The sequence below is a fragment of the Microcaecilia unicolor genome, chromosome 10 (genome assembly GCF_901765095.1).
Source record: "Microcaecilia unicolor chromosome 10, aMicUni1.1, whole genome shotgun sequence".
Taxonomy (NCBI): Eukaryota; Metazoa; Chordata; class Amphibia; order Gymnophiona; family Siphonopidae; genus Microcaecilia; species Microcaecilia unicolor.
The window spans coordinates 146,992,981-147,005,412 of NC_044040.1; the positions used below are offsets into that span (position 1 = coordinate 146,992,981).

The 12,432-nt window shown below is 41.8% G+C and overlaps 1 protein-coding gene across 3 annotated transcripts in view; it reads left to right on the top strand.

Moving 5' to 3' along the window:
* Nucleotides 1–12,432, top strand: part of MYO7B (myosin VIIB) — a 390,666-nt gene that overhangs the window by 312,476 nt on the left and 65,758 nt on the right. For all 3 annotated transcript variants that reach the window (XM_030215810.1, XM_030215809.1, XM_030215811.1), the window contains 4 exons: nt 3,369–3,493; nt 5,482–5,639; nt 6,486–6,639; nt 6,896–7,051. In XM_030215810.1, coding sequence (XP_030071670.1) covers nt 3,369–3,493; nt 5,482–5,639; nt 6,486–6,639; nt 6,896–7,051 — 593 coding nt within the window. The remainder of the gene's footprint in view (nt 1–3,368; nt 3,494–5,481; nt 5,640–6,485; nt 6,640–6,895; nt 7,052–12,432) is intronic.

Genomic DNA, 12,432 nt, shown 5'->3' on the forward strand with positions numbered 1-12,432 from the left:
AGTAATGGGCACACATAAGCCTGCGTCTTAATTGCTTTTCCAATCGCTTATTTCACTTTAAACCCATAAAATCTATACTTTTTCTCTAAAATTTCACATACCCAGTAAACGTTTTTTTTTCTTTCTCACTCTCCGTGCTCAGCCAGCTCTCTCCCTCAGCTCAGCAGTCTCCCTAGCAACTCACCCCCCTAGAGGAACATCTGACATCACTCAACCAATCAGCTTGTCAGCTAAAGACTGTTCTTTCCCCCTATTTGGTTTAGAATCTTGGCTGTCCTAACTGAATCTACAGGTTGCTTCCCCTTCCCCCCATAGAAGTTAATGCAAAACTTACTATATATAGAATTTTAAAGTCAATTTTAACCTAACCTGTACCCAAAACAGCAAGAAACATTTTATAGTACAATCCCCACCTAATCATGGGTTATTCATTTGTAAAAAAAAAAAAAAAAAAACAACAACCATATTTAAGAAACATCTCATACTTTCTTTACCTAACTCTATTAACAATCCCCAAACTAAATTTAAACGTTTTCCAGCCAGCACCATCCACCAAAACCCTGGCACAGCCCCCCAGAGCCCCAGGAAAAAAACATTTAATATAGCTTACCATATCCTATATAATAATTTGCACCATGAACATTCCATGAAGCTGCCTGGGTCCGTGCCTCCATTCTGATTGGCTGTGCCTGGGACTGAAGCCTCGGATGACGTCATCCAGAGAGCCCAAGCAACAGCAGCATTCTGACAGAGAAAAAAAAAGTAACAGCCTGTCAGAAAACCTCCCCTGTCTCACACATACTACTCTCTGTGACACACAACACACACAGTTCACCCCCTCCCCACACACACACACACACAACACACACAGTTCCCCACCCCACACACACACAATTACTGACTTCCACACACGCACACACACACTCATGCAACATCTAAAAGGTGGGGGGGCTCTGTCATTCTGACAGAGAAAACAAATGTAGCACCCTGTCAGAAAACCTCCCCTGTATCACACATACACACATGATCTCTCTCTCTCTGACACACAACACACACAGTTCACCCCCCCCCCCCCACACACACACACAATTACTGACTCATGTTACATGTAACATCTAAAACCTCCCCCCCCCGTGTCATTCTAACAGAGAAAAAAATGTAACCCTCACCTCTGGCACTGTCAGACACACACACACACACACAATAACGCTCTCATATACACAGCACATACACAATCACTGTCTGTCTCATAGACACACACACTGACCCCTCCTTGGAGAATACAACACAGATGATGAACACTTCGGAACCCCAATACAAGCCCAACACCGATACAGACCACTTCACCACACCCATCACCCCACCCCCCTTTCTCATTCTGACAGAGAAAAAAAACTGTACCACCCTCTCAAAAACCCTCCCCTGTCTCACTTACACATAAACACACGATCTCTCTCTCTGACACACAACACACACAGTTCCCCAACCCCCCCCACCCCCCCAAAACGTAACTGTCACACACACACACAATTATTGACTCACACACATACACACACACACACACACTCATGCACCATCGCAGTTCAAACCCACCCCCACCACTGTCACTGTCAGAAACACACACACACAATCTAACTATCACATACACAGTTACTGTCTGAATCATATACACACACACTGAAAAAGCCAAGAACTACACAAACAACTACCCCTCCTCTGTCAATAGAACAATGGTGTACAACACTTAGGAACTCCACTCAAACACAAACTATCAATAAAAAAAACAAACAAACATATATTAAAACAGTTCAGGTCAAAACAAACACAAATAGATAAAACCCTTGCTAGCGCCTGTTTCATTTGATTGAGAAACAGGCCTTTCTTACTAGTATTACACTAAAACATATACTAAATCAGACAATAACCACATCATAGTTTTTCAGTTGCTTGAAAAGATACTCAAGGAAATATTGCCTAGATTATAGAGTTCCTAAAGTCTCAGCCCTTTCTCAAATTTTATTTGACAACTTTATTAGCCCACTACTTTCCATTACACAAAGTCATGGCATTGGAGTACACTGCTAAGTAGATGATCTATTACTAATTGCTAAAGTATCATCTTTGACATTAGCTTTTAATGTGTTACAGAAGTGTTATAGATGAGATCCCCACATGGCTAAAAGATAATCTGTTGGTTCTTAATACTGTTGCATTTGCGGTGATAGAAACCCCCCTACAAAAGCTTTAGTTTTGATAGCTAAAGCTATTGATATAATGAGCATGTTCAAGTATTAGGGAGTCACACTTGATTATTGTCTGAGATTTGAAGATCAAGTGTCTAATGTGGTGAAAAGGGGTTGTTGTGTGCTTCGTCAACTGCATGCTGTTGAGTATGTATTAGACATAATCAGTTTACATACACTGCTTCATGCTTTACTAATTTCCCATCTAGATTACGGAAACATGGTCTTTGCTGGGTTACCTATCTCTACTCATAAACATTTGCAAACAGCACAAAATGCTACAATTCGCTTGTTAGGAAATATTCATACATTTTATGATGTAACACCATTATATGTACAAATTCACTGGTTACCCATTTCCTATCGCATTTAAATTCATATTACTAGCACTAGCTCATAAGGCATTTTTTGAGAATATGCCCCCATATTTAGGATCTTTAGCTATTCCTTACACTCCAACAAGAACTTTAAGTCACTATCTCAACATAGATTGCAAACCGCTCTGACTTGTGAATCAGAAAAAGTGGTATATGACATCTTTTAATAAACATATACCAACACTCAGGCTGTGTATATACTTGGGAAAGCACATTTTCTAGTTAACACCTACTCTTTGGAATCAGCTTCCAGCTGTTATTCATGAAATAAAATCTTTGTCAAAATATTTAAAAAAAGGTTAATAACATATTTTTTTATTCAGGCATTTGGCTTACCTGATGTTTCAGGGAAGGGAAACTAAGAGAGTCTTTTACTAAAGTTTAGCTTGAGTTATCTGCAGCAGGGCCCATTTTATTCCTATGGGCCCTGCTGCAGATAACGCGCGGTAAGATTTAGTAAAAGATCCCCTAAGCATGTCATCTTCAGGACATTTATTTTATGTTTGTATATGTGTGTGTTAAGATTATTGTTATTCAATAAGTTGTATGTATGGTTTAGTTCCTTTCTATTTTAATTCATTTATAGCTTGTAAACCACACCATGATCACATATAGCCAGGTAGTATAAAAACATTTAATGATAAGTGTTGGTATTCTATAATTTTAACATGTGAATGGCTGTTACATTTAGGCCCTAAAGTTACAGAACGAGGGGGCTATGTAAGACCTTATCTTTTTGTGTTGACAGACTTTATTAATGATGTCCCCAGACCAAAGGAGCATAGCCCAAAACCATCATATGGAAGATCTTGAAGAACAGGAGGAGAAAGTGAAACCCTTCACACTTGAAGAGTTCTCCTATCACTATTTCAGGTACTGTTCTCAGGATGGCACATCTTTGGATGCGAGTATATATAGTCTTCAAGAGATTCTACAAATAATACAATCTGGTTACTAATACACACATCTGTATAAGCACAGAGCAGTAATACAATGATATCCAAATAGGGGCAATTTTCAGTCACTTACTGAGTGGCAATCTAACTGGCTATGTGATTTTCAGCCATAGCTTATCTGGCTTCGCTCTAACCAGCTGAAAATGCCTCTGTTATCCCTGTAGATAGGACTAGCCATGGGACTTAGCCACTAATAAAATTTCAGTGTTGGCTGACTAAACCCCCATTCCTCCCTACTTTCACTCCTTGGACTACCCAGAATTTGGTCAGTTAAATATATCACGAAGTGCAATGATATCCCACAAGCCAAAACCATCCATTGGAACCAAATAGCTGGTTTTTGGGTTTTTTCACCTTGGGCCTAATTTTAAGGCTTGTTGCCATCCTTCCTATAGGTGAATCCAGAAGTCAGGCACATGATAAAAACAAAAACAGTAAAATTGTCTGCTCTTCACTAGAGATAAAGAGAGGATGAAGGTACTAGTGGTCTGGCTGGAAGCAGTGATGGGACTCACGTTCCCTGTGGCTCCTCCTGGACCTCAGGCACTGGCACCTCTTTATATATATAATTCCCATCTTCTTCAGTTCTTTCCCTCGCTTCCTACACTGATTAGGCACCAAGAGGGAGGAGAGCAGCAGCAGCATGTCAGGCTGCATCCTGCTCTTCTGTCTCATGAAACCTAAATACCGATTTTGTACACTCAGCTATACAGTGTCCCATTTGGTTCTAAACATCAGTCAAGTTTACAGCTAAGGTGTCTGGGAAAGGAGTTCTTTGAAGGAGACATGGTGAGATATGGGGAAAAGGAGCAGGGGATTTATGTTAAGCAAGGGGGAAACAGGAATTATATTGGGCAGGGTCATTGTGGGGATGGAAATTAGAGAAGACATGCTGCTTTTTTGAGTCATGCAGTGCTTTTTTGGGGTTCCACATCTGTGAGCAATTTGTTGTAAACAGTTGACGATACATGTGTTTACACTGACATTTGGGTAGGGTAGAACTCTGTTAGGGGAGCTACAACTGTTTTCTTTTTGTTTGTTTTTTGTTTGTGGTGGTGTTTTTGTTACGAATGTACTTTTGTTAACCATTTAGATCAGATTTGGCCGGAGGGACAGTTTATAATTTTGTTAATTACTAAAGGAACCCCCATCCCCACCCCACAGCCTCTAAATAAAGCAATGTCCACAAATGTGGCCTTGGAGAAAATACAACAAAAAAGACACAAAAGGGCCTCCAAGGCTGAAACAATGATACAATCTTTAATAAAATAGGACCCGACAGGGGCCGTGTTTCGGCGCAAATGTGCACCTGCCTCAGGGATCTGACAAAACACAATAAAACGATATAAATTAAAATAGGTATCCATGCATATGATAATCAAAATCAAATCAAAATTAAGAATAAAAAATATCTAAAAACAGGATAAAAAAGCATAAATATATGTCCATGCATGTACTGATAATAACATATGTGTTAATAATAAAAAACATAGACATACATATATAATATCAAATAAAACAGTGTATATACATATATACACTGTTTTATTCTGTTTTTAGACATTTTTTATTTTTTATTTTGATTTGATTTTGATTATCATATGAATGGATACCTATTTTAATTTACAATTTTGTATATTGTTTTATTGTGTTTTATAAGACCCCCCTGAGGCAGACGCACATTTGCGCCAAAACACGGCCCATGTCGGGACCTATTTTACTAAGGATTGTACCATTGTTCCAGTCTTGGAGGCTCTTTTGTGCTTTTTTTGTTGTCTTGATTTGTGTACTTTTGGACCATCTCTTTTGTTACTTGGAGAAAATACAGCAGCAGGTGATGCATTTGCTGCTATTTTCTTTAAGAATGTTATTGATAGAATTAACTCTTTTTCTGTCTGCACACAGGACTCCTGAGAAAGAGCCTTTACATATTAATGCTCTTCCAAAATCCCATCAGAAGTTGAATTTGTGGGTACATTCCAGGGAGCCCCTGAAACTACCATTGCTGAAGAAAGTTTGTGCAGATGCAGAGTTAAGGGACTTTGCCTGCCAGGCTTTTATTGGTATCCTTTTCGCATTAATTTAACATGAGAATAAATATGCTTTCTATACCGATGGTCATTGCCTTTGTTGTTGGGGACACTGCTTCTGGAACCAGTGACATAGCCACATGGGGCCTTAGGGGCCTGAGCACCCCAAATTGGATTTAGTCCCCCCCCCACAAAGTCTGCTGGGACATAGAAGAAAGCAGGGCAGGCAGCGTGGCAGCGAACAGCGCTGGAGGAAAGCTTCTGCTGGTGGGGCTCGGTGACCCCTGCCAGCCCAGGTATGTGGGGTTACCGCAGGGGGCAGAGAGCAATGGGCAGGAGGGGCATAATGTGTCCCCCACTTTGGGTTTAGGCCCTCCTCAAAAAAATTGAGGTCTCTCTATGCATCTGGCTGGAACACCATGAATAATGTGGCAAGTAGATTTCAGGCTTTTGTCACAGTGATGGAATGTGCCAGGTTTCTCAGCATCACAGCAAAAGTATCATTGAATTTCACTTTAGTAAGGGGAAAATGCCTGGATGCATATCAAGTTTCTTTATAAACGTAGCAATTCATGAGAAGCGTGTATCTAACTTGAATTTGAGATTTAATTACTTACTTTTTCCAAACTGAGCTTCAAGTGAGTTACAAAGCAGGCACGTGAGTTATTTCCCTGAGCATGAGGCCTTATGTTGTCATCTGTATCTGAGGCAATGCAGGGTGAATTGACTTGGCCAAGGTCACAAAGAGTATCAGTAGAATAAACAGGATCGGAAACCTGTCTTGCCCTGGTTCTTAGCCTGTTGTAATCACTAGGCTACTCTTCCATTCCTCATGTCTTTTCTTAGAATCTGAGCTACTTTCCTTAATTCTGTCTTCAGCCATCATGAGATACATGGGAGACTATCCATCAAAGCAGGTCATCTCTTCTGTGGAACTCACAGATTTTATCTTCGTGGCAGCCATCAAGGAGGAGAGACTCCGTGATGAAATCTACTGCCAGATAATGAAACAGCTGACTGGAAACAGTAAAAGGTAATAGGGCAGGACCAGGGGCAGCAGCACTGGGACTAAGTCCAGTCATTTACTTCCACTTCTGGGGCTGAAGATCCCAAAATGTGGAAAGATCAATGATGTGTATGTTAGAAAGAGCAGGACTGAGGATGTCTTCCTCCTCATTCATGCCTGAGATATCTTTTCCTTACAACTAATGGAAAGATACTCTCTTTCTGTGTTGCACTTTTAGTTAGACTGTCTTAATCTGTTCTCTCTTTCTCTCTTCTCTTCTCAGTTACAGTGTGAATAGAGGTTGGCAGTTACTCTGGCTCTGCACAGGTCTTTTTCCTCCCAGCAAGTCACTGCTGATCCATGCTCAGAAGTTTATGGAGACCCGGAGACAGGAGCCACTGGCTCAAGACTGCATTAGGAGGATTCAAATTGTTATTCGGTAAACATTAGGGAAGCATTTTGATCCAGAACCTTGGAGACCCTAAAGGATTCCTGGGTTATAATTCATCAATTATAATCTCAAAAACTCATATTTATATATTTTATTTAGAGAGGTGTGGTAGCCGTGTTAGTCCACTCTTAAAGGTTATCAATAGAAATCAAAATAAAATATGGAAAAGAAAATAAGATACCTTTTTATTGGACATAACTTAGTACATTTCTTGATTAGCTTTCAAAGGTTGCCCTTCTTCGTCAGATCGGAAATAAGCAAATGTGGTAGCAGATAGTATATATAAGAGAAACATCAAAGCATTACTTTGACAGTCTGACAGAGTGGGAGGGTGGGGGTATGCATGGGGACATCAAAGCATTTCATTGATATTCTAACAGGATGGGTGTTGATAGGTGAGAGGAGGGTAATAAACAGAGAGACAGAGAAATACAGCTTTATGGTTTATAATGGGTTAGAAAACCCAGATCCTTATTAAGTCCTGTTTGTTGGGTGTCAAAATATTCAATCATTCTTATTTCAAAGGTCTTACGTTCCTGTATTGTTTTAAAATTACCTTTCAGTATTCTTACTGTGAAATCACTGGTGCAATGTTCTGGTCTTGTGAAGTGTTGGCCCACAGGGGTGGGGGCTTGACTGGCACCGGCTATTTTCATGTGATGTCTGTGCAGATTGAATCTTGTCTTAAGCATCTGGCCTGTTTCTCCAATATAGCATCCTTCGTTACATTTTTTACACTGAATGATATATACCACATTGGAAGATGAGCATGTAAAATAGTCCTTTATGTTGAATATTTTTCCTTTGTGAATGACTGTGGGGTCTTGTGAAATGTTTTGGCATAGTTTGCAGCTGGCTGTGTTACACGGAAATGTGCCCTTTTCTTTTTCCGTCTGTGTTGGAAGTTTACTTCTGATCAGCTTGTGTTTTAAATTTGGTGGCTGTCGGAAGGCCAGCACTGGTGGGGATGAGAATATCTCTTTCAGTAATTCATCTTCCTGGAGTAGTGGCTGTAGTTCTCTTATGATTTTCCTCAGTTTTTCCAGCTCTGGGTTGTATGTCACTACAAGGGGAATTCTGTCTGTGGCTTTTTTTTCTTTGTACTGTAGCAGATTTTCCCTGGGTGTTTTGAGGGAGGAGGCAATATTCTTGGAGATTATTTTGGGGTTGTAGCCTTTCTGTTTGAAGGATGCAATCAGGGTTTCAAGGTGCCTGTCTCTATCCTCTGGGTCCGAGCAGATACGGTGGTATCTTGTGGCTTGGCTGTAAATAATGGATCTTTTTGTATGTGAAGGGTGGAAGCTGGAGTTGTGGAGGTAGCTGCATCTGTCTGTGGGTTTCTTGTATATAGATGTTTGTATACAGCCATCACTGATTGAGACTGAGGTGTCCAAAAAATTGACTTTTTCTGGGGAGTAGTCAATTTTGAATCTGATTGTAGGATGGTATGTATTGAAGGAATAGTAAAATTGTTTCAGAGTTTCTTCCCCCTCCATCCAAATAAGAATGATTGAATATTTTGACACCCAACAAACGGGACTTAATAAGGATCTGGGTTTTCTAACCCATTATAAACCATAAAGCTGTATTTCTCTGTTTATTTCTCTGTTTATTACCCTCCTCTCACCTACCAACACCCATCCTGTTAGAATATCAATGAAATGCTTTGATGTCCCCATGCATACCCCCACCCTCCCACTCTGTCAGACTGTCAAAGTAATGCTTTGATGTTTCTCTTATATATACTATCTGCTACCACATTTGCTTATTTCCGATCTGACGAAGAAGGGCAATCTTCGAAAGCTAATCAAGAAATGTACTAAGTTATGTCCAATAAAAAAGGTATCATCTTATTTTCTTTTCCATGTTTTATTTTGTTTGATTTCTATTGATATATATTTTATTTAAAAGAGTTCTATACCGTATTCTTGATCCAAGAACATACTCCCCTCCCCCTATATGACATGTTCTTTGAAAAGCTCTTAGATTAATTCAGTAGGGCAATGAGCCAAGGACCATCACTGAAATAACTGGGTTAAGGAAGATTATAAAAATAGAAATAGCACACTCCAAATAGGCAATGAAAGACCATGATGCCATAGACCAGCAGAGGCTGGTTCCAGTTGAGCTAGAAGCCTAAAGGAACTGTAGGAAACTTCTGGCTTAAAAATGAAATTGGAAAAGAAAATTTCTGACTTTGGACAGGTTCCTTAAAGCCTCAGGTTACTGAGATGATATCATGTGGTAGAGTGGAGAAGCAGCCTAGTGGTTAGAGCCATAGTAGACTGACAGCCAGGGTTCACATTCCACTGCTGCTTATTTTGATCTTGGGCAAGTCCATTAACACTGCATTGCCTCAGATACACACTTAGATTGTGAGCCCTCCAGTGACACGAAAATATCTACTATGGGATTGATATTATAGTGATTTAATCGAACAGGAGAGGCTCCTGCCTGGTTAAATTGCTTGTCCTGGGCTATCCGCTGATATTCAGCGGCCCTTAACTAGGCAGTGCTGCTGTGTGCCAGCACTAACCGCCAAACACATAGTTGGCAATTTGTGGACAGAGTTGGCACTTATGAGGTTAAGTGCTGATATTCAGCATTTAACCGCCTAAGTTTATCTGGATAAATTGGACCGCATAAAGCACAGTCCTATCTTTATCCGGTTTTCCTTATGTAGCTAAGTGCTGAATAACACACAACCAAATAAGTCATAGCTGGCTTCACATTCCCACATATTCAATGCCGGTGCCTGGACATGGCCTGGCATTAAATATTCTAAGATTAAGCCATCGCTAGTTGAATATTTATCACTATATCTCAGTGTAACTTCACCTTGAGATACAACTGAAAAAGCTGAAAGCTAAATCCAAAATCACCGCCCTCTCCAATCCAGATCTCTCATACCAGACAGCAAGAGAGTTATGATTATGCAAGCCATGCACTTGTGAGGTGGTTTCATGAATACTAAGGTTGGCAATGGATAAAAGATATTACAAAATGTTACTATAAAATATAGTAGTAATCATGATTTAATGTTACTGTCACTATTGTGGATTAGTTCCCCTCTCTATGTGACCCTGATCTCTTGGGGAATTATTTCAGCTTGAGGCTGTGAGAGTGAATGCCAAGCTATATTCTGGGGGACTGGGGAGCATCTACTCCCATTCGCAGTCTTTCTTCTATCAATGAGAGTTTTTACATCAACAATGAAAGCACTTTCAGTTTCCTTCCACCTATTTTGCCAATTACCCATGAAGAAAATAATTCCAAGGACACCAAAACCTATGTCTGATAAGCTGGCAAAAGAGAAGCATTAATTGTAACTATCTGTCTTAGTTAGTTCTGCAGCTGCCAGTCCACAGTCCAATGAGCACTGCTATTCTCTGTGTCTGTCTTGTGAAAATAATTGTCCTCTTTCAGAGTAACAGTGCTCAGAGGTTTCAAGTATTCTTTCTTTATTGTTGAGCCTAAAAGAAGGCTATTAGCATGTCTCCCAGTAGGGAATATGACAGAGCATCAGGTTGGGAGCTTGTCCCCTAGCTGCAGGCCTGACCCAAGGGGATCTGACAACCTAGGCAAACTTTCAGCCATGTGCCACCCCCCTCCCCATGCACTGCTGTAGGCCATCTCCCTTTCCCCTCCAAGATAGCCAACACCCTGCTAACAGTATCCCACTACCCCTTTCTACTCACTGCAGTTTGCCAATAACCCTTTTAACTTTCCAAGTGGCCAGTATCTCCCTTTCTTTTCCATATTCCCCCTCCATGTCCAATATCTTCCCTGCTTGACCCTATTCCCCATCCAGGTCTAGCATTTCTCCTTCCCCTCCCTGTCCCCCATGGTCTAGGGTTACCATATGTCTGGTTTTACCCAGACATGTCCTCTTTTTGAGGACATGGCCGGGCAACCGGGCGGATTTTGCCAGCCTGCCCATTTGTCCGGATTTGCGGACGAATAGGCAGGCTGGCGGGCGGGCGGATGGGCAGGCGGGCGTCCTATCCTCCCCTTCCCTCCTTTACCTTAGTATGGTGCCCTGGTGGTCCAGTGACCTCTTTGGGGCAGGAAAGAGCCTGCTCTTTCTTGCCCAGTGCATCTGCAGACTTTCTCCCGGCGCCGATTCAAAATGGCTGCCGAGAGTTCAAGCTGAGGGAGGCAGGATTCCAGCCCTCTTTAAATACCTGCAGGCTTGCGGTGGTGCACTTCTCTACTCTGACCCACAGGAAACGAACAGTCATGGACGGTGTTGGCTCTGGTGGCTGGTCCCCTCCTGATCTGCTCTCTGGGTCAGAGAGCAAATCATCTGAACAGGGACTCACAGCCCGCCACCAGAGAGAAGGTGGCAGAAGACAGTGTGCAGTAGTACATCGGCAGCACAATGAGTCAAGTCGGAAGGAGGGAGCCAGAGCTGCAGTGGAGTGAGCCCGACATGCATCATCATGGGGACGGGAAAAGGAGGATCCCGTGGTACATTGGCGTCAGACTCAGGTTGGCAAGTGAATCAGAGTAACGTCTCTGCAGTCCCTCCCTTCCCCTCCAGCCCTGGGTGTCCTTCTCGAACATACCTCAGTGCTTCCTGGTGGTCTAGTGGGGCAGGAAATATCCCCACTCTTTCCTGTCCACTGATCTGCTGTTTGCTTCCTCGTTTTATTTAAAATGGCTGCTACGGAGGACTGCAGCGGAGAGGGGGAGAGACTTCAATTGGTGGTCTCACAAGAGTTCTGCGGAAGTCTCACAAGGTCACCGCTTGAAGTCTCGGCAGCCATTTTAAAGAAAATGTGGGAGCAAGCAGCAGATCTGAGGGCAGGAAAGAGTGGGGATCTTTCCTGCCCCATTAGACCACCAGGAAGTACTGAGGTATGTTTGGGGAGGGAGGACAGGGCACCCAGGGCTGGAGTAAGGAGGTTGGATGAAAACAGGAGACAGGATAAGGTCAAAAAGTTGAGGCAATTTGGTCCATTTCTGTTTTCCCTCCCCTGCTCAGCCATCATCCAAGTACATTCAAAACAAAGCAAACAAACCTATGAGCTGCTGTATCCATGTTGTCATTCTTTCTTGTTGGTAGCATTATATTTTCAAACATGCTAGCTTGTGCAGCATACAGATATACACAGAGAAAGTATAATAACAGAATAACTTTCATAGGTAAGAGTAATAATTTATTATAAATCATAATCAGTACGGAGTTGGATAAATTCTGCTCGAGATGGGGCCCGTTTTTGGACTCTATGCCCCCATCAGCTAAAAGTACCCTCTTGAACATTTGACTGGCTCATGGAGCTCCGGACATTCTTTCCCAGGATACTTACTGAGTTTCAGGGAGGGGAGGGTGGGATTGAGTTGATAAGGATGTACCGTTCTGGGGG